At 43.7% G+C, this 22,987-nt stretch overlaps 1 protein-coding gene across 1 annotated transcript in view; it reads right to left on the reverse strand.

Moving 5' to 3' along the window:
- Window positions 1-22,451, reverse strand: part of LVRN (laeverin) — a 78,137-nt gene extending 55,686 nt beyond the window's left edge. Inside the window, exons 1-3 of the mRNA XM_019469607.2 lie at window positions 21,665-22,451; window positions 2,815-2,957; window positions 822-961 (exon numbers count right to left, since the gene is read on the reverse strand). Coding sequence (XP_019325152.2) covers window positions 822-961; window positions 2,815-2,957; window positions 21,665-22,362 — 981 coding nt within the window. The 5' untranslated portion in view covers window positions 22,363-22,451. The remainder of the gene's footprint in view (window positions 1-821; window positions 962-2,814; window positions 2,958-21,664) is intronic.
- Window positions 22,452-22,987: the final 536 nt, after the last annotated feature.

A 22,987-nucleotide genomic window follows, 5' to 3' on the forward strand; every position in this document is an offset into this window, starting at 1 on the left:
TTCCTAAAGAATTATTATTTTTTGAAGTTTATTTATTTATTTATGTTGGGGGGGGGCAGAGAGAGGCGGTGGGGGGGGGGAGAGAGAGAGAGGATCCCAAGCAGGCTCTGCGCTGCCAGCACGGAGCCCAGCGTGGGGCTCGAACACGCGAACCGTGAGATCGCGACCTGGGCTGAGATCAAGAGTCAGACGTGTACCCGACTGAGCCACCCAGGTGCCCCATTCTGAGAGGATTATTATGTGATGAGGCTGTAACTGGGTGAAGACTGGGTATTTCAAGACAGAGCGCCCACTTCGTACAACTGTGGGGAGGTGCCGGGTGTCTCAGAGTTGAGGAATCCAGCGGGGCTCCTTCTCGATGGGGCGATACTTACCTACAGGTATCCATCCTGCAGGCACTCTGTCTGCCATTACAGTTGTTCCCAGCTGGTGTCCCTTCTGGTCGGTTGGTGCCCAGACTGCCAGACACTTGGATTATCACCCCCGCTTCATGAATGGCATCGGCTACACAACAGGTAAACCTGAGCTTCGAGGTGCTAGTTTGGCAGCTCCCCTGTCTTCTGAAAGGTGCCAACAGCCCGGGAAGAGGGGGCCCAGAACCTACCTTGAGTGCAGCCTTTCCACAGAGCCAAAAGGGAGAATGGTGGCGTCCCATCTGCAAAGCCACCCTAAGGGTTTCAACAGGGCTTGGAAAAAGTCAGAGGGGCCACCAGGAGGTGACGATGGGAAATGTAGGCATAACCCCTGGATGCAGAGAGAATGGATGAACCACCTGTGGCCAGTATGAAGGCACCCTTACCTGCAGAATCTTCCTCACTCACCTCTTGGCCCCTTTCAGTTCTGCTGACGTGGTCATAGTCACATATGGCCAACGCGACTAAATAAGTTGGCATGTGGGGAGTGGTGGAAAAGGTGGTAACAGTCCACACGCTTCCATTCACGTCTCTTTTTTCAGACTGACCTACGGAAATTGGTTTTAGTCCAAATCACTGTTAAACTTAAGCAGTAATAGCTACCTTTGAAACAATGTGTGCAGTTGACTGTCACCCATAGTCTAGCAGTGTGGATTTCTGCACCCCTAAGCCTGTCAAAACCATATTAAGTGAAATAAGTCAGGGAAAGACAAACACCATACAATTTCACTGACGTGTGAAATTTAAAAGGCAAAACACATGAACAACAACAAAAAAAAAGCACAGACTCAGGAATACAGAGACTAAAATGGTGGTTGCCAATGGGGAGGGGGCTAGGGAGATGAGCAAAATGGGTAAAGGAGATTAAGAGCTACAAACTTCTAGGTTACAAAACCAATTCCATGGGGAAAGAATGTACAGCATGGAGAAGTCTGTCATTAACAGTCCTAACTTTAGGGGACGCCTGGGTGGCTCAGTCGGTTGAGCGTCCGACTTGGGCTCAGGTCATGATCTCACAGTCTGTGAGTTCAAGCCCTGCGTCGGGCTCTGTGCTGACAGCTCACCCTGGAGCCTGTTTTAGACTCTGTGTCTCCCCCACCCCACCCCTCCCCTGAATGTGTGTTTCTCTCTCTCTCTCTCTCTCAAAAATAAATAAAGATTAAAAAAATAAAAGTCCTAACTTTGTATGGTGAGCATTGCAATAATATTACATAATTGTTGAATCACTATGGTATACACCTGCAACCAATGTAATCTTGTAGTCAACTGTACTTCAATTAAAAACAAACAATGGGCACCTGGGTGGCTCAGTAGGTTAAGCATCTGACTCTTGATTTCATCTCAAGTCACGATCTCATGGTTAGTGAGATCGAGCACTACATCTGGCTCTGTGCTGATAGGGTGGAGCCTGCTTGGGATTCTCTTCTCTCTCTCTCTGCCCTTGCCCCACTTGTGCTCTCTGTCTCTCTCTCTCTCTCAAAATAAATAAATAGACATTTAAAAACAAACCGCATTAGGAAGGTCTAAGGACAGCCTCTTTGCTCCGAATCAGTATCTTGAATAACACGGTCTTGACTGAGGACCTAATCCATGGGCACCTCAAGTGACGCCCACCACCCATGTCTCATCTTTTCCATCTACTTCTACTGTTTCATTGACCAGGCCACCTCTCATGATGCTTAATCTAGAGCCTATGACAGGTCATAGAAGTATAATTTTGCCATTGCTAGGTTTCAGCAAGATCTTCAGTAGAGGCAAGCTGGGCCTTCCAAGCCGAGGGCAGGTATTTGATGTGAATCAGGCTGGCAAACATTAACAGGGCAGTGGTGGGGACCATGGCAAGTCTGGGGGGGAGGCGTCTGCAGGGGACAGTCTCTCGTGAGCTGTAACTATTGCTGTCACAAAGCAGCTGCAGGCCCTGCGTTGTTAGATCTTCTAAGTTTACAAGGGAGTAAAAATCTTGATGTTTATGAGAAATCTCTGGATTTTTAAAAGTTCAATCAGAAGGAAAAAAAAATCACGCGAGCCAAATGAAACACATCTGTGTACCAGATTCAGCCTAAGTCCTCGAGCTTATCACTAACGATCAATGTTGAAGCCCAAACTAGTGGGCAGACAGGCTACCAAAGTAGAACGAAATGGTGTCCCCAGATTCCTGTGCAAAAAGAATCAGGACTTGCCATCTCTAAAATGTGGGTGCTGATACGTACCCCATGTGACTGCTCTCCCTAATTATAATACGCTACCAACACACGGCCTAGAAAAGCCATTGCTATAAAAGCTATTAAAGAGTTAAATATATATGTATGTGCGAGTATACACATATATCTGTAGGTCCATATATGTGCACACTATTGTAATTAACATATTCACACATATCATGACAGGAAATCTTACTTACCTAGCTTTGGCATATTGGAAAGGGCCCCATAGCTTGGATGATGAATAATTGTAATATTAAAGGTTGCCTTTAGAGCTGGCTCATCAAAACAAGGAAAAACGCTCCTGGCAAATGTTGGCTCCATCTGAGATGCTAACAGGGCCCTGTAACACATTTGGGGGGGAAAAACCCTATTTATTTTTATTTCAAGTTAGTGGACACACACACAAAAATATTGAGGGATGATGGCTTGTAATTATATTCAGGAAGGAGCTAGAACATTTCCCCTCATCTTCCGCACTGCCTTCCAGTTAAAACACACACACTCCCAAGGCTCACCGCACCTTGCAATTCTTGTAAGACCTAAAATACAAAAGACCTATTTAATTTTCAACCACAAAATACTATTTACTTCATTACATCATATGCCTTTAAAACCTTCTGCAAACAAAATAGGAACAAATATAGCAAATGTGCAATGGCAGGCTTTTGAGAACCAAGTATTTTTTTAAACTAGGATTTCTTTTTGGGGAACGGACTATTCCTTTCATCTTCCACCAAAGTGTAAGCAGTGTCTGCTGAAGAATGCATTTTTTTAAAGATTTTCTTAAAGTTTATTTATTTATTTTAAGAGAGAGAGAGAAAGCTCGAATTGGGGAAGGGCAGAGAGAGAGAGAGAGAGAGAAGGAGAGAGAGAATCCCAGGCAGGCTCCATGCTGTGAGTGCAGAGCCTGATGTGGGGCTCCAATTCACGAACCATGAGATCATGACCTGAGCTGAAGTCAGATGCTTAAGTGACTGAGCCACCCAGACACCCCAAGAATGTCCACATTTTTATCTGTTTCTCACCTGTTCTTCTGGGTTGAAAACTTAGAAAATGTTTTATTTTGCACCCTCTTGGGGGTAAACAATACAGGTGCGTGTCAAGTGGAAAAGATAATTTTTGTTTCCAGGTGGGTAGATTTATCAAATCCCTTCTGCTCCTTCCCCCCATCTCCATGGAAAATTTTTTAAAAAGTGGCATTATCTCACAGTGCACTGGTGATTTATGGAGAATAGTTTAGGGTCAAGAGTGTCCTGAGCAAATGAGGAGATGGTCAGGTTCATTCTGTGTCAATGGGGCCTAAGTCTGACAGGACATGGGGCCTAGCTAACAACTCTCCTCAGAATAAACCTGTGGAATCACTAAGACTCAGTCACCTGGGGTGGGGGTGGGGTTTGGGGTGGGGGTAGGGGGTTCCCGAGCGGCTCATTCAATTAAGCGTCTGCCTTTGGCTTAGGTCATGATCTCACAGTGCACAAGTTCGAGACCCACACTGGTCTCTCTGCTGTCAGCATGGAGCCCTCTTCAGATCCTCTGTCTCCCTCTCTCCCTGCCCCTCCCCTCCTAGCTCACTCTCTCTCTCTCTTTCTGAAAGAAAGACAGACTTAGAGACTTGGGAACCTGTTTTGGGAGGACAACTGTGGATGCTAATTCTTTTTTTTCTCCTAAGACCCTGAGACTTAGTGTCCCTGATGCATTTACTCTTACTTCAGGCCCAGCTCTTAGATAAGTAACAGGGGAATTCAACAGGGTGCCACAAGAGAGTATGGTCCCTCCGTCACCACCACCCACCTCTGGGATCCCTCCTCTACCACGATAAGGCCTCTACTCACATGAAAATTCACAGGCAACGATCAGCACGTTCAAAAGCCACCCACAGTCAGCTAACTGGATGTGTTCATCACCTCACCGTGACCAAAGTGTAATTTTCAACAAGCCTTCCCTACTTGCAGCTTCCCACTGTATGTTGCTCTTGCTTGCATGGACTGGAAGGTGGCCTGTGAACTCTGATACCAGCCACTTTGTCTGCAGGACTCTGTTCCATCTCCTGCTAGCTGAGTAATCCTGGACAGGTCCCACATTCCTGCCGAGCCTCAGTTTCCCCATCCAGAAAGCAATGGCACTACCAACCTTTTATTGCTGTTTGAGCTTTCACATTATTACTAGCTGAATGTATCAACAAACCACCTCTGAATTCTGCTATATTCCTTGCAACCTCACAAACTGCTCTCCACGTAGATGAACTATAGAATTCAAGGAGATGGGGCGCCTGGGTGGCTCAGTCGGTTAAGCGTCTGACTTCAGCTCAGGTTATGATCTTGTGGTTCGTGAATTCGGGCTCCCCATGGGGCTCTGTGCTGACAGCTCAGAGTCCGGAGCCTGCTTCAGATTCTGTGTTTCCCTCTCTCTCTGCCCTTCTCTCACTTGAGCTCACTCTCAAAAATAAACATTAAAAAAATTTTAATATTAATTAATTTATTTTGAGAGAGAGAGCAAGCATGAGTGGTGTAGGGTCAGAGAGAGAGAATCCACGCTGTCAGTGCAGAGCCTGATATCGTGCTTGATCTCACGAACCATGAGATCATGACCTGAGCAGAAACCAAGAGCTGGGACACCTAACAAACTAAGCTACTGAGGTGCCCCCCAAAATGGATTCTAACAGGGATAAAGACATCCAACAGAATTGAAAAAGGAGCCCCTGAGGTGACCATGACTGAGTCATCTAGGGTTGGGAGAAACAGCCCCCTTGGAAGTTCATGCCTGGCCTCCATGAGGCCTGTGAGCCCCCTGGAATTGTAGGCCATTTTGTACTAATGGTAATAAATTAGCCTGAAAAAGTATAATGTAGAGTGAAAAAGCACAGCCAATTTTATAAAACATGCTTATCCATCTGGAAAGCCACCACATGCCTATTGTTTTTGTAATAGAAACTATAAAACATAAAGCTTGGTAACATCTCCACTGCCATGACCTCACAAATCATAGGCCTCTCAAGGAAGCTGCAAGGTCAAGAGAGAAAATCAGACTCTTCAAGGAAGTGGGAAAGTTTTAACCTTCTCAAAGGGGGCTACAGGTTCAAAAAGGCTAAGAGACATCAGCTCAGAGAGTCACCACTTTAAGCAAATAGCAAGCAAGTGCCTTCCTATTCCATGATTCAGGCCTCTTGAGAGGTGAAATAGAAGAGACTCTTGGATTTTACTCAACTATTTCCCTCCCTGGTTTTATACAAACAAACAAAAAGGGAAAAAAGTCCCTACAACACACAGCCCTTCTGGCTCGCAGTCCTAACTGCAAAGGTCAGGGCCAGCCAGCAACACACACGATCTGGTTATGCCACATCTGGGAACTCAACACTGGTATTTATTTCCCTTCTCTCTCTCTCTCTCTGCTTTGGATTCAAGCAACCCTGTAAAGATATCTTGACCTCAGAAAATAGAACCATCCACCCTCTGCTCCCTTCAAACCTCGCCGAAACATGCTATTATGGTGCCTGACAAGTCTGGGTTTAGCGCGGTCAGTTGGTGAGGGAGTTAATTTGGGACAATTTGTCCCGTAGCGGCTCAGTATTGCAAAGCCACTCTCCTGCCCTCTTGTGTGGCCAGGGAATCATGGGCTCACCACTTTCTTGTGCTAGAAGAGGGCTTAGGGGTCAAGACCACGTGATATCCTTTGGGATCCATCTACTGCCATATAAAAAATATCCACTCATTCATTCCAAGTCATTGTATGAACTCTGCCTACAGCTCTAGCTAACAAGTGCTACATGACATAACTGGTCAAGGGTTAAATAAGACCGGAAAGCTCGTCTCCCCAAGTTGTTTTTACACAACAACACCCTCAGAAATCAAAATGTTTTAGTAAAGACACATATTACACCACTGGACTGTGGTTCAAGGATTGGCCCATGAATCATGTTTGTTTATTACTTGTGTCATAGGATCTTAAAGCTGAAGTTTCCACCAGGCAACAAAACACAATAGACGTGCAATCCCAGAGAGAGGTGCCAAACCACCTTATGAAAGTTTTCGGAGTAGACGGCCTTGAGGACCTGGGGCCCTTCTGGGGCCTCTGGGCTCCACCAAAAACACATGGAAGGAAGGTCAGGCAACGGAGGCCAGAGATGAGAGGAGAGATTTCTAGGTGGGGGGGAGGAGGTGGTGCGGGTTAGCCAAGCTTCTTGATCTCAGGGTGCTGGGAGGAGGGAAACCCCCTAACTGGGGTGAGCCATGGGGGAGAAGATCCCTCAGAGAGCAGAAGCAGAGAGACTCAGAGCCTGGTACCCAGCTTACTGCTGGGAAAGCCGAAACTGACCCCGGTCGGAGTTGAACTCCCACCAGTGGGAATGTAAAAGGCAAAAGGAAAGGCGTTGGAGGTGGAACCAGAAGAATACTCTTGCCTTGGGACCCACGTGAGCCCCAAGCCAGGGATTAGGAGTGTTCCTTGGAACAGCTGTGGGCCCTGAGACTCGGGCTGAGCCAGGACGGGGACTGACTTGGGTTCTGTCCAACAGGGCCCACCTGCATGAAACTAGAAGAGCTTGGAGATGCACTCCTCCGTGTCTAGGGGCTGAGGAAGGGGTCACTAGTGACCACCAGAATGGAGAACTAGAGGCAGCATTCTGCAGGGTCAAGAACATTGTAGTAGAAAGGGAAACAGTGAGAAAATGACATCTCAAGGGAAAAAAGGTATGTGCTAGGCCAGAGTCAGGACAAATAGCAAGAGTGCTGGCTCAGGTGAGAACTGCCCTACGTGTCACCTCTCCATGTCTCCCCCAGACCCACCGGATCTGGTCGGGGCGTAGAAGCAGCTCTCAAGATAAAGGGGAGGGGGGGGCTAGAACCCTGAGGTGGAGAAAGGGAAGGAAGCACCACTACCCCTGACCGACTGCAGGCTTCTAACCCGAAAGCCCACCCAAGCTTGAGGGAGGGAGGGTGGAGGGAGAGAAAGGGAGATTTAACAGCTAACTCAGTTCAAAGCTTTCAAAAGCTTTGACACAGGACTGGATGCTCAAATTTTTGCATCTGGACAGTGTTTGTGACTTAGGGAATGTAGCTCATCTGTCACCTAAGAATGAGCAGTAAATTATGGGGCTGTTAGAGTATTTAAGCAGGAGCAGGAAAGATGATCTCTGAGACTAAATTGTAAAAGCACAGTGGGAGAAACACAGTTGCATTTTTACTGAACTGGGAGGTGTGCCTTTTCGATAGGCTGGTTACACTTGCTTGCAAAAGATACAGGATCTGAATCTTGGATGAGCAAAACCATCTCCCAGAGAAGACAGCTGGGCCTCGTGAGACATGTGGGCTCAACACCTCTATAGGATAACGAAATGACCTCTTTTATCTGTGACACCAGTGAGATCATGTGCTCGGTATTTGAGTTCACTGACCTTGTTTGGATACTTCTAAATTCTTTCCTAATATTGCTCAAATTTCTCTCTTGTGTGTCATTCTCTGAGGCTGGTGCCAGATTTCCTAGCATAAACAGCAACTGGAAGGACGTCTTTTCCAGTTCTCTGTTCATTCTTTCTACACCTGCACATGCTGATGGATTTTAATCACGCGGTTCTCCCCTTAACGGGTCCCAGATAAAAATCCTAATTTTCTCCAGCCATTTCACACTAGTGAGCTGCCCTCATCTCTTAATTTTCCTACTCTCATTCCCCTGAATACCTCCCTGTTCTACCTTATATTTATACAGGACATGGCATGATTGGAAATGCAACGAGTATTCTTAAAGGACACTTTGAACAACAATGGGATTACAAATTCTTTCTTTCACTGAATTTCCAAAGTGGAAGAGACCTTGGAGAGTCCCATCTCGATTTATAGATGTGGAAGCTGGCACCCTGGGGAATTTATATAACTGGTTAGACAACTAGTAAGTGGCAGGGGTTGGGGTAGTACCGGAACGAAGGCTCCAGCTTCCCAACCTGGGGTCCTTTCCAGCTAGCTCCCTCTCCTGGGATCCTTTTAGGTGCTTTGTAGAACACCATGTAATAGAAACTATGAGCAGACCAAGATATCATGAGGAAGAACTGAGGATTAACTTTATACTTAATAACATTACCAAATCTAGAGATGATGAGACTTCTGTAGTACCACAGGCTAGAATTAGCCTTCTGTTGAAAACAACTAAAAACTCTGATGAAATATATGAAACAACTGTTTTCAGACATTAGGTAACAGGAAGCACTGGACTGTGATTTCCAAGAGAAGAGAAACAAAAGATGTGAACTCTATAATCACCTCGCCTACCTGGATGTAATTTCTCAACTGCAGCACAAGGAAAGGGAACAAAAACAGAGTGCAGTGGTCTCGTTGAATTGAGGAGGCTATGACTGATGCTCAGGGAGACCTAGATAGCTAGAATCTTCAGGGCAGAAATCCAGAAATCTGCACAGAGTCCACATAACCCCTCCTCACCCCGAGCCTTTGGTCAAATATTAACCTGTACTTTAAGAGGTCAAGCAAAGAAAGAACAGCTACCATGGAGAGGAAAGGTGAACAATTCCTGGAGCTCACACAATGCTAGGAATTGTTCCAATTCCCACAAGCCAGAGTACAGAAATTGCTAGAATAAATGGATTTTCAACAGAGACCAGGAAGGTAATGCCTGAGCAGTGAACTAAAGTAGCCTTGGAGTAAAAGCAACTTTAATTTTTTTTTAATTAATTTATTTATCTTGGTGGGGGGGGGAGTGAAAGTCGGGGAGGAGCAGAGAGAGAGAGAGGGAGAGAGAGAATCCCAAGCAGGCTCCAACTGCCAGCATGGACCCCAACATGGGGCTTGAACCCACAAGCCATGAGATCATGGCCTGAGCCAAAATCAAGTGTCAGATGCTTAACCAACTGATCCACCTATGTGCCCCTTTAGTGACTTTAGATGACTTTAGATCCATTCTCAAAGAACTTAAACACAAGACATGGCGGATCAAACAAGGATCAAGGTCACCAAATAACTTGTACACCTATCCAAAAAAGACCAGCATTCATTAAAGCAATGTAACAAAATGTGGCATTGAGCAACATAAACTTTGAAATGTCAGGCACGCAATAAAAAATGAGAAAATGCCCAAATATTTGGAAACTAAATAGCACAGTTCTACATAACCCATGATTCAAAGAAGAAATCAAAAGGGAAATTACAAAGTATGTGGAACTGGATGAAAATTTTAAAAGCAACATGACAATATTTGTGGCATGCCACTAATGCAGTAGTTACTGGAAATTTTATAGCACTAAATATTTATGTTAGAGAAGAAGAAAATACCTTAAATCACTTACCTTGCACCCACCTTAAGAAAATAGAAAAAGAAAAGGAAAGGAAGCCCAAAGTAAGAAGAAGAAAGGAAATAATAAAGAATAATACATAAAGCATTGCACTGAAAAACAAAAAAACAGTAGAGAAAATCATTGAAACAGATTAACAAAGTAGATAAATCTCAAGGCACACTGATCAAACTTATTGTCTGTCAGAAGTGGAAGAGACACTGGAAGTGGAAGAGACTTTTACCTTACAAAAAGCTGACCAATGTCAGGGGTTAGAGAAGTGACATCACTACAGATTCTACAGATATTAAAATAATAAAGGAATATTTTGAACATTAATTATACTTAAATTTGACAACTTTGACTAAATGGGCAAATTCCTTGAAAGACCCAAACGACCAAAGCTTGCTCATGAGGAAATAGATAACCTGAATAGCCCTCTATTCATTAAAAAAATTTAATTTGTAGTTTAAAACCATCCCACAGAAACAAACAAACAAACAAAAAAAAAACCCCTCGAGGCCCAGGTGGCTTCATTAGTGAAATTCAACCAAAAATTTAAGCAATAATCAATGCCAATTCCATATAAATTCTTCCCCCAAAATCAAAGAAACTTCTAAATGTATTCTTTGAAGGCAGCGTTACTCTGATACCAAAACAAGACAAAGAAAAAGAAACCCCATGAACAGGGATGCAAAAATTAAAACCAAAATTTTAGTAAATCAAATGCAACAAAATATAAAAAAGATAATACATCAAAACCAAGTAGTATATATCTTGCAAATGCAATGTTAATTTATCATTAGAAAATCAAGTAATGTAATTTGCCATATTAACAGGCTAAAAAAAGAAGAACCATATGATCATCTCAATAGATGCAGATAAAGCATTTGACAAAATCTGGCATCCAATCTGATAAAAACTCTCAGAAAACTAGAAACAGAAGGGAACTTCCTCAATCTGATACAGGGAATCTATAAAGAGAAGACGATGAAGAAGGAAAAGGAAGAGGAAGAGGAAGAGGAAGAGGAGGAGGAGAAGGGGAAGAGGAGGTGGAAGAAGAAGAGAAAGAAGAAAAGCTACAGGAAAAAATCATACTTAGCAGTGCAAGACTGAATGCTTTCAGCTTATGATAAGGAACAAAACAAGGATATCTGTACTTAACTACTTTTATCCAACATTGTATTGAGGCTCTAACCATGGAAGTAAAGCAAGGGAAAGACATAAAAGGCACTTAAAGTAACCAAAAAGTAAAACTCTCTTTATTCAAGACTATATAATCACTGATACAGAAAATTTAATGGAATTCTCAGTTTAGCTAAGCTACTCCATGGTATTGCTGCTTTGGCATCCATATTGTTTGGCCAAGCAGCCTTTAGGGGCCTTAACCTGACATTAGCCTCATACAAGTACATGCTCTAGACAACAGCCTGCAGAGTCACAGGTAAATACAAGCTCCTGATGTGACTCCTGATATACCTTGTGACAAAGCCTTCCCCACCTGCAGGGCCATCCCTGCAAAGCTTAACAAAACCTCACTCTTTTTCAGTTGAATTACACAATCTGGCCATGGACTAAAAACCCCAAAGCACTCTGGCCATGAACCCTAATAAAGGCAGGCGCCCCAGCTCCTGTTGTTCTACCTATACCTTGCCTTGATCTCCCCATGTGACCCCTCAAGGTGTGCCATGTACTTCCTCCAGAGCCTAGGAATAATAAACTTCTCCATTTCAATTCCTTTGCGGTCTTTCGTTGAACCTTGGCTCACTATCTAACACCCCAAGGCTATGTAACATGTTAATTTAACAAAGTCAAAACAGGAATTAACAAAAAAGCTGCTAAAGCTAAGAAGTGAGTTTAGTAAGGTGACAGCATAGAAAATCAATACACAAAAATTAACTAACAACAAACAATTGGAAATTGGAATTTTTTTAAATACCATTTATAATACGTTTAAAATATAAAATAGGGAAAATTTGATAAGGCATGTGCGAGATATGTACACTTAAAGCTATAAAACCTTGCCAAGGGACATTGAAGAGGACCACAAATAAATAGGGAGATATATCATATTCGTGGGTTAGAAGACTCAATATTTTAAAACTTGAATTCTCCCCCATTGCTTTATAGATCAGCAGATGTTTTTGTTGGTAGAAAATGACAAGCTAATTCTAAAATTCATATGAAAACACAAAGGATCTAGAATAGCCTAAACAACTTTTAAAAAGAAAACAAAGTTGGTGATAAATATTATCAGGTTTCAAGATTTATTATAAAGCTTTAGCAATCAAGACACTGTGGAATTGGCATAAAGATATACAAATAAACCAATGAAGTAGAAGAGGAAATTCAAAAATACACCCTCCTATATATGAACAATTGATGTTTTACAAGGTATAAAGACAATTCAAAGAAGAAACAGTAGACTCTTCGGTAAATCGTATCAAAACCATTCAATATCTGTATGCAAAAAATTTAAAAATGACCTTCAATCCATATCTCATATCATATACCAAAATTAACTCAGGGGTGCCTGAGTGCTCAGTCAGTTAAGTGTCCAACTCTGGCTCAGGTCATAATCTCATGGCTCGTGGGTTCAAGCCCTGCATTGGCCCTCTTGCTGTCAGCACAGAGTCCACTTCAGACCCTCTGTTCCCCTCTCTCTTCCTGGCCTCCACTTGTGCTCTCTCTCTCTCTCTCTCTCAAAAATAAACATTTTTTAAAACTTACCTCAAAATGGATCATAGGTGTAACTACAAAACCTAAAACTATGCAACTTGTAATAAAAGGCATAGGAGAAATTTTTTGTGAACTTTGTGTAGACAATGCTTTTTTAGATACAATGCTAAAAGGCTGATACATAAAAGAAAAAAATGATAAATTGGACTTCATCAAGATGGAAAACTTTTGCTTTCAAAGATGCTATTAAGAAAATAAAAACACAAACCACAGACTGAGAAAATATTTGCAAATTATATGTTTGAGAAAAGACCCTTTAAAAATTCAACAATAACAAAACAACAAAAATGGACAAAAGATTTTAACAGACATTTTGCTAAGATACATGGATGACAAATAAGTACAGGAAATGATGCACATTATTAGTTATTAGGGAAATACAAATTAAAACTGCAGTCAGAGTCACCTATTCGAATGGCTAAAATGAGAAAGTCTGCTGGCAATACCAAGTGTTGATGAAGATAAACTAGAATTCTCCTATAGTATTGATGAAAATGTAAAATAGTAAAAATATTTGGAAAATAATTTTATAATTTTTTAAGAAATTAAACACCTACTTACTGTATTTTCCAGTCATCCACTCCACTAGTTATTTACTGAAAAAAAAAAAGGAATTCACACAAAGAATTCATACACAGACTGATACATGAATACTTCTCAAATCTTTGTGTATAATAGCCCAAGGAATCTACAAAAAAAAAATTCCTAGACCTAGTAAGTGAGATGAGCAAGTCATAGGATATCAAAACAAACATACAAAATTCAGTATTTCTAGAGAGTAGCAACAATCATATGAAGACTCAAATTAAAAATACAATACCATTTACAATTGTTCAAATAAAATTAAGTGCTTAGGGGTTAGATACGGTTTGAATTGCCCAATTTGACCTTGGATTAGGAAACCCAAAGCACTCTACCCATGGGTAGAGTATAGGACTTGTATGGTGAAAACAATAAAATGCTTATGAAATAAATCAAAGATCTAAACAGTGTACATACATACTATGTTTATGGACTGGCAGATTGAACATAGTAAAGAAAGGGAGAATAGGAGTGGAAGACAAAAATAGGAGCAAAGAGCAATGGCAATTAAAAAAAAACAATAATGCACATGATAAATATTAATTCAACTATATTAATACCAAAATCAGAGTGGTGCCTGGGTGGCTCAGTCCATTAAACATCCAACTTTGGCTCAGGCCACGATCTCATGGTTCGTGGTTTGAGCCCTGTGTTGTGCTGACACCTCAGAGCCTGGAGTTTGCTTTGGATTTTGTGTCTCCCCACCCCCCCCCCCCCGTTCCTCCCCTGCTCACACTCTGTCTCTCTCTCTCAAAAATAAGTAAACATTAAAAAAAAACCAAGATCAGAAGTGAAAAGGGAGACATCCGTACAGATCCCATGAACATTAAAAGGATAATAAGTACTATGAACAGCTCTATGTTCATAGATTTGGTAACCTAGATGAAATGGACCAATTCCCTAAAAGACATAATCTTCCAAAACACATAGGAAGACACAATCTGAATAAGCCTATATCTATTTTAAAAATTGAATCAATAATTAATAACCTTCCAAAAAAGAAAGCACCAGGCCCAGATGGGTTCACTGGTGAATTCTACCAAATATTTAAGGAAGAAATGATAACAATTCTCTACAATTTCTTTCAGAGGATAGAAGCAAATACTTCCTAACACATCCTGTGAGGACAGCATTACCCCAATATCAAAACAAACACATTACAAAAAATGAAAATTATTGACCAACATCTCTCATGAACACAGATGCAAAAATTCTCAACAAAATATCAGCAAATTGAATACAACAATGTATACAAAGAATTGTATACCACAACCAAGTGGGATTTATCTCAGGTATGCAAGACTGGTTCAACATTTGAAAAATAATTAATGTAATCTATCATATCAAGAGAGTAAATAAGAAAAAAATCACATGATCTGATTAATAGATGCAGGACAAGCATTTGCCAAAATCCAACATCCATTCGTGGTTTAAAAAAAAAACACTCTCAGTAAAATGGGAACAGAAGGGAACTTACTCATCCTGAATTAAAGATTGCAAAAAATCTACAGCTAACTTCACACTTACTGGTGAGAACTGAAGGCTTTCCCATTCAGGTCAAGTACAAGGCAAGGATGTGCCCTCTCACCATTCTTCATCATTGTGCTGGAAGTCCTTACTAATGCAGTAAGTCGGGAAAAGGAAATAAATGGTATATAGATTGGGAGGGAAGAAACAAAACAGTCTTTGGTCATAGATGACATGACTGTCTATGTAGAAAATCCAAAAGAATTGACAAAGAAACTCCTGAAACTCATAAGCAATTATAGCAAGGTTGCAGTATACAAGACTAATACACAAAAGCAAATTGCTTTCCTACCTGCCAACAATTAAGTGAAATTTGAAATTAAAAACAGAATGCCATTTATATTAGTACTCCCCCCAAAAAATGAAATACTTAGGTATCTAACAAAATATATGCAAGATCTATACAAGGAAAAATAGAAAGTTTTGAAGAATGAAATTTTAAAAAGAACTAAATAAATGGGGAAAGATTCCATGTTCATAGATAGGATGACTCATATTATCAAGATGTCAGTTCTTACCAAATTAGTCTATAGATTCAATGCAATCACAACGAAAATCCTAGCAAGCTAAACTTGTGAATATCAATAAGCCAATTCTAAAATTTATATGGAGAGGTAAAAGACCCGGAATAGCCAACACAATATTGAAGGAGAAGAACAATGTTGGAAGATTGACACTATCTGACTTTAAGACTTACCAGAAAGCTACGGTAATCAAGAGTGTGATATTGCTGAAAGAACAGACAAATGGATCAATGAACAGAATAGCCCAGAAATAAACCCAAATACAGCCAACTGATCTTTGACAAAGGAGCAAAGGCAATGCAATGGAGCAGTGACAGTCTCTTCAACAAATGTTTCTGGAATACTAGACATTCACATGCAAAAAAATTGAATGTAGACACAAAACCTTACACCCTTCACAAAAATTAAGCTCATAAAGGGTCAAATTAACTCACAATGGGCCACTTTAAAATGTAAATGCAAAAACACAAAACTCCTACAAGGTAACACAGGAGAAAACCTATATGACCTTGAGTATGCTGATGTCTTTTTAGATACTACACCAAAGACATGATCCATGACAGAAATAAACAGAATAAAAAAAGAGAACGAGAAGACAAGCCACAGACCAGGAGAATATATTTGCAAAAGACATATCTGATAAAGGATGGTTACCTAAAATATGCAAAGAACTCTTACAACACACAATAAGAAAACAACTCAATTTAAAAATGGGCCAAAACCCCAACAAACAACTCACCGAAGAAATTATACACATGACAAATAAGCACATTAAAAGGTGCTCCACATCATATGTCATCAGGGAAATGCAAATTAAAACAACAACGAGATACCACTATCGACTTATTAGAATAGCCAAAATCCAGAACGCTGACACCACCAAATGCTGGTGAGGATACGGAGTAACAAGCACTCTCATCCATTGTTGGTGGGAACATAAAACGGTGCAGCCACTTTGAAAGACAGTTTCGTGGCTTCTTGTACAACTAAGCACAGTCTTATCATATGACTCAGCAATTATGCTCATTGGTATTTAACTAAAGAAAATCACCTGAAAGTTTTTGTCTACACAAGAATCTGCACAAAGAGTTAAGAGCAACTTTTTCAGAATCACCAAAACCTGAAGCAACGAAGATAGTTTTCAGTAGGTGAATGCATAAATAAACAATGGTATACCCAGACAATAGAATATTATTCAGTGCTGAAAAGAAATGAACTATCAAGACATGAAGAGACATGAAGGAATCTCAAATGCATATTGCATAATATGATTCCAAACATAAGACATTCTAGAAAAGGCAATACAATGAAGACAAGAAAGATCAGTGATGGGGGCAAGGGATGAACAGGCAGATAACAGAGAATTTTTAGGTCAGTTAAAGTACTCTGTATGATATTATAATGATATATGTCATTACACACTTGTCCAAACAGATAGAATGCATAACAGCAAGAGTGAACCCTACAGTAAACTATGGACTCTGGGTGATTATGGTATGCCAACATAGCTTCACCTTTGGTTAAAAAAAATATATCATTCTGGTGGGTGGTATTGATAATGGGGGAGGCCATGTAGGTGTAGGTGCAGGGGCTATATGGGAAATCTCCGTACCTCCAATTTTGTTGTAAACCTAAAATTGCTCTAAAACAAAAGCCTTTTTAAGAAAGCATCCTTAGCCATGATACAAAAGCCTGGTCTATTTAAACAATTGATAAATCGGAAAAAAATAATAATAAAGAAATAATTGATAAATCGGACTTCATTTAATGAAAAATTTTTGCTCCCTGGAGATGATTATTATCATTACTATTATTTTAAAGTTTTATTTATTTAAGTAATCTCTACATCCAACATGGGGCTCAGGGCCCCGAGATTAAGAGTTGCATCCTTTTTTAGGGGCATGTAGGTGGCTCAGCTGACTAAGTGTTTGACTTGGGCCTAGGTCATGATCTCACAGTTCATGAGTTCTCTGCTGTCAGCACAGAGCCAACTTCGGATCCTGTGTTCCCCTCTGTCTGCTCCTCCTCTGCTCGAGTGCTCTCTCTCTCAAGAATAAACAAACAAAGAGTTGCATCCTTTTATAACTGAGTCAGCCACGTGTTCCTGGAAGACCTTATTAAGGTGAAAAAACAAGCTACAGACCAGGAGAACCCATTTGTAAACCACATATCTCACAACAGACTCAGATCTAGAATGTATAAACTCTCAGAACTCAAAAGTAAACAAACAAACAATTCAATTAGAAAATGGGCAAAAGACATGAGGAGACATTTCATCAAAGGTGATATACAGATGCCAAGTAAGCATGAGAAAAAGCTGAATATCATGAGCCCTTGGAAAAATGCAAATTAAAACCACAATGAGGTATCACTACATACTCATCATGACAGCTAAAATAAAAACAGTGGTAAAAGCAAATGGTGGCTAAGCGGCAGAGAAACTATCATTCATACATTGTTGGTGGGAATGTAAATGGTACACTTTGGGAAGCAAGTTAGCAGTTTCTTGAAAACTACATGTGAAACAACAGTATGACCCACCAATCGTGGAATCTGGGTGTTGATTCCAGAAAGATGAAAACTTGTGTTTGTCCAAAAACGTATACAAAATTGCTCATGGAAGCTTTGTTTGTAATAGGCAAACCTGGAAACAACCAAAATGTCCCCATGTAACAACTTCTCCCTGCCCCTGCCAGCTCCTAGCAACCTACATTCTACTTTCCGTCTCTGAATTTAACTACTCTAGGCACTTATACAATGCCCTCAAGGTTCATCTATGCTGTAGCATAGGTCAGAATCTCCTTCCTTTTTAAGGTGGAATAATACTCCCTTTTACGTATATACCGCCTTTTGTTCATCCATCCATCCATTGATGGGCATGCATTGCTTCCACCTGGTGGCCGTTTTGACTAATGTTGCTCTGAACATGTGTACGGATCTGGAATTTCTGAAGGTGTGCCCCAGGACTCTGTTTCATAAACTCCTCTGGTGACTCTAATATACTTTATTTATTTTTTAAATATGCTTTATTCTTATAATTTTTTTTTATTTTTTTAATGTTTATTTATTTTGAGAGAGAGACAGAGTACAAGAGGGGGATGGGGCAGAGAGACAGGGAAACACAGAATTGGAAGCAGGCTCCAGGCTCTGAGCTGTCAGCACAGAGCCCAACGCGGGGCTTGAACTCACGAACTTCGAGATCATGACCTGAGCCAAAGTCCAACACTCAACCAACTGAGCCACCTGGGCGCCCCTCTAATATACTTTAAAAGTTTGTGAACCACTGCTCTAATTCAGGATTTCCTCACGTGTAGATGGGCAAGGATTTGGGGTAACCCTCACACACTTATTATAGAGATCTGACTCACACACGAGAACGTCAGTCTTTTTCAAATTTTATGAATCATTCTGGTAAGATCAAAAGAAAAACCTTGGTTTGATGTTATTTCTCTTGAACACCTAGTTCCAATTTCCCTTTTTAAGAAAGAGAGAGCAGCCCGTGGATTCAGAGGCATCGGATTCTTCAGCAGACAATAAAAGCAGGGAGAACTCAGTGACATTGTTTTTCATTGTATTGGTCAGTTGCATGACTATAAATTCCAAATGGTTTCTGACTTATGATAATAATGTAGTGTTGCTTTTTAATGAATCTACTTATTATTTTTGTTTAAACTGAGTGATTTTTTTTAAGCAAAAAAATATGGCCAGAGGTGTGTGAATAGGGCAAAACCTTGGGTAGCGACATGCCAGAGAATCAAGTCTGGGAAACACCGCTTCAAGGAACATTAACATTTGGAGTTTGCTCTCAACTTTTGGCACATGGAATGAGGAGAGCACCACACACTCACACACAGAAGCACACATCTAAGGCACTCGGTGGATGGCTCCTACATGCAGACATGGGATGGCACCTGCCACGTGCAGAAAGGCAGAGAAGCTTCCCCAGCAACCTCTTAAGCCAGAAAATCTTCACCCAAGCCTTAGAAGTGTGAGACGGCGATGCTCTTTGCACTTTCTGGAAGGGTTTTCTTTTTCTCTTCCCTTAGTGTTGAGTAGTAAAATTATTTAAAGGCTTCAGCCTGTCCAGACTGTGATACGGGGTCACCAAACAAGAGAGGCAAACATGTTCAACCACTGGCAGCTGGGATTAGAAACCCCAGCTGGGATTAGGCAGTTTGTCCCCCAGGTGGGGGCCCTCTTCTTCTTCGACTCAGATCTACCCAGAACGTGGCAGGTTTCTCGCTTAGGTGACAAGAAGCTGCCCCTAACAGTTACACTGTGAGCTAACGACAGTAGCTGCCACTGCATGGACTGTGTGCCAGGCACCGACCTCTCTCTCATTAATTCTCACAAGGCCCTAAAAGCTGACACTCAGCTCCATTCCGTGAATGAGGCAATGAGCTCAGAGACATGAAGAGACCGACTCAAGGCACACAGCTCAGACTCGGGCCTGCCGGGCTTCCAAAATCTGCTTCACCATAAGTCATCATTTTGTCCAAGTTCTTCGCGACCTTGGCTTCCAGCTCCACTGGCCGTTTGCTTTCCCTTGCGGTTTGCAAAGCAGAGACCCAGGAGAACAACTCCTGAGCAACAGCCCCTTCAAGATGCCACAGTTTTGGAACTCTACATCGGTCTATGAACATCTGTGGGACTTGATTAGGATTTCTGCTTGTTTGAATTTTCATGTTCTCAAAATATGGTTTCTAGTTACCACTCGAGTTGGCCACACGATGGAAAGATGGAAAGGGGCCTTTCGTTTCCCATATTTCTAGGGCAGTTCATCCAGGCCGTGGCCTTATTAGGAAAAAGGAAGAGATGGGTTAGCAGATGAAGATTTACTGGCTGACAGCAGAAAATACTGTCAGGTGTATGTGCAGTGGTCCCTTGTGTGTGTGTGTGTGTGTGTGTGTGTGTGTGTGTGTGTGTGTGTGTGTGTGTTTCCTCTAAAAATCTTGCATTCTGAAATACACATACAGTCACTTTAAAAGGTTTCTGGTGTCCGTAAGTCCTGTGACACATCATCCCAATGAGAAAGTTTCCAAAACTCTTTTTCAAGCACTGGTGCATTTTTGAAAGAAAACAAACAAACAAACAAACCAAGCATACAGTCCTTAAAAACAAAAGTTACAGATTACACATCCGCTAAGGCAGCTTATTAAACTTATTTTAAAACCCCTGGCGTTTTGAAAACAGGGCAGGAGATGATTTAGGGGATAATTTACTAGGTTCCTCTCCCCCAGAGAACATCTGAGAACATTTTCTCTAATAATAAAAGGCAAAGTACATGCAGTTGTGTAAACCGCAAATGCCCCACCAGTGCGTGAGTGAAGAAGCTCGCCAGCCTGGAGAAAGACCTTTCTGGTGTCTTCCGCAGAAACGATTTCCCCAGCGCTCTCCTGAGTTCAGTAGCGTGATCTCAGGGCGTGGAAGAGGCAATTCTTGCGCTGGAAACATTCCGTGTGGAAGACATTATCCCAAATGAGTGTAAAGAGAACACATGTAAGCGGCGTGAGCTTGCAGACTCAGAGGGGAGGTCTCTTGTCACCGCTGTTAGTACTCCCCCCACCCCCACCCCCACGCCCAGCGGAAGCAGCGTCCCGAGAGCTGTTCAAAAAGCTTGGGAGGGGTGGGGGTGCTGCTACTCATCCCCAAAACAAGACGCCTTCCCCAGGCAGGGGGTGGGAGGGGATGAATTAAAGGGGATTCTTAAATTTGGGAGAACCCTCAGCAAAAGAAATAAAAAATGAGAAGAGCACCGACGTGAGTCTGCCTGTTGCAAGAGTAGCATCTACGGAGCGCCCAGGGGAAAGGCAGAGCAGGGAGCTGAGCGCGGAGGGGCGCTGGGGGAGGGAACTTCGGCGAGCGTGTGGGTGCGGCAGCCCCAGGCTTCTCCACCTCTAACCCCCAGAAATCCCCCGGTGGTCTCGTTAAAACGCAGAGTCTGATCCCTTTGATCGAGGTGGGGCGGGGGGAGATCTGCATTTCGGACGAGCTCCCAGATATTACAGCGACCGCCGGCCCGCGGACCAAACTGAATAGCAAGGGATTTATTTGCCCCCTGTGGTGAAACAAGCCCTCCGGGGTTAGAGCAGAAGCGGGGCTTTCTGAAGCCTTCGATCAACCTCTAGGGTAGTAGCGACCTTAGAAAAGCAAGGACAGAAACAAACTGGACGGGCAGGGATGGGGCTGAAAACTGGCCAGAGGCAGGACCACGGTCCGAGAGGCTTTATGACAAGCAGGGTCTCTACAGGGCAGCGGGGGGTGGAGGCGCTCGCCTTTTGGCTCTGCAAGCAAGCGTCGCGAGGGGTGGGGGCTTTGCGGGGAAGCGCAGGAGACGCGCACTGGGACGCAGGCAGCAGCGGGACTCCCAGCTAGAGCGGGGGACCGGGGCCCGCCTGTCCTTACCTGCGCTCGCCCTGGTCCGTGTAGATGCTGAAGAAGAGCCCCTCCCTGAGGTCCCGGTACACCAGGCCCGAGAAACTGAGCTGCAGCTCATACCGGCTCCCGGGCTGCAGGGTCGCGCCGAGCTCCAGGACCATATACTGCATGTCGAAAGCGAACCACACGTCGTCCACGGGCACGCGACCCACCGCGCCGTCTCGGGCGCCAGAGGACAGAGGACCCCGCACCTCGGCGCTCTCGCAGTCCAGGAAGAGGCTGTGCAGCAGCAGCCGCGCGGTGGCCGCGGTGCAGCGCACGGTGATGTTCACGCGGCCGGTGAAGCTCAACGTCGGAGACTGGAACTCGTTCGGACGCAGCCGGGGCCACAGCTCCAGCTCATAGTGCAGCGGCACGAGCCAGGGCGGCAGGCGCAGCTGGTCCCAGGGGCCCGGGGGTCGCCAGTGGCCCGGGGTGGCCGTACCCGCCGGTTCACGAGTGGGGCGGGGCGGCCAGGTGGGCAGCTGCTCCTCCTGCGTGCCGCGCGGCGAGGACGCGGCGTCCGGGACCCCGCTGTGATGGAGGTCGGACGGCTGGACGCGCGCGCAGCGGCCGTACAGGGCGGCGAGCACCGCCAGCGCCAGCAGGAGCGCGGCGGCCAGCGCGGCCAGCAGCAGGGCTACCGCGCGGCTCACGTAGAAGCCAGAGCTGGAAAGGGGCCCCATGGCTGGGGCCGGGGCGAGGGCCGGGCGACAGCCGGGAGACCTCGGCGGCTCAAATCGTGGCCCGGGTGCTCAGTGATGGGACCCCCTTCGCTCTTCTCTGTACCGTCCCGCCTCCTCCTCCGCGAGGAGCTGAGGAGACAGGAGCGAACGGTTGGGACCACGGCTTCCCCCTCCCAGCTAATCAGATCCAGGTCCCTGCCCACCCACCCCCGCCCCGCCGGAGCCTGGGGAAGAGGCGGATCCCGCGCACCGCAGCGCGCGCCCCTTTGGGTCCAAAGGAAAAGACCTCGCACAAGAGGCTTCCAGAGTCGACGCGCGAAAGGGACGGTCGGACCACACTCGAACTTAGACGCTTCCGACGAGGATGTCTGGATTCATGGGATTTGTTAGATGCGCCCCAGTGCGGTCTCAGGTGTTGTCGGAAAAGAGACAAGTGCAGGGCCCACGCTGCTCCTTGACTGCCGGACGGTCTGCGGACAGCACACCTGCTGGCCACCAGCTGGGGAAGCGAGGGCTAGAGGTTGGGTGAGGGGCTTAAGGATCAGAACTTTTAGAGACGCACTCTGAAATGACCCTCAGAAGGACATCCACGCCATCAGAACTAACTCCCGGAGCCAAACCGTTG

This window comes from Panthera pardus, unplaced genomic scaffold (genome assembly GCF_024362965.1).
Source record: "Panthera pardus isolate Hobbes unplaced genomic scaffold, ASM2436296v1 HiC_scaffold_2, whole genome shotgun sequence".
In the NCBI taxonomy this organism is placed as follows: domain Eukaryota; kingdom Metazoa; phylum Chordata; class Mammalia; order Carnivora; family Felidae; genus Panthera; species Panthera pardus.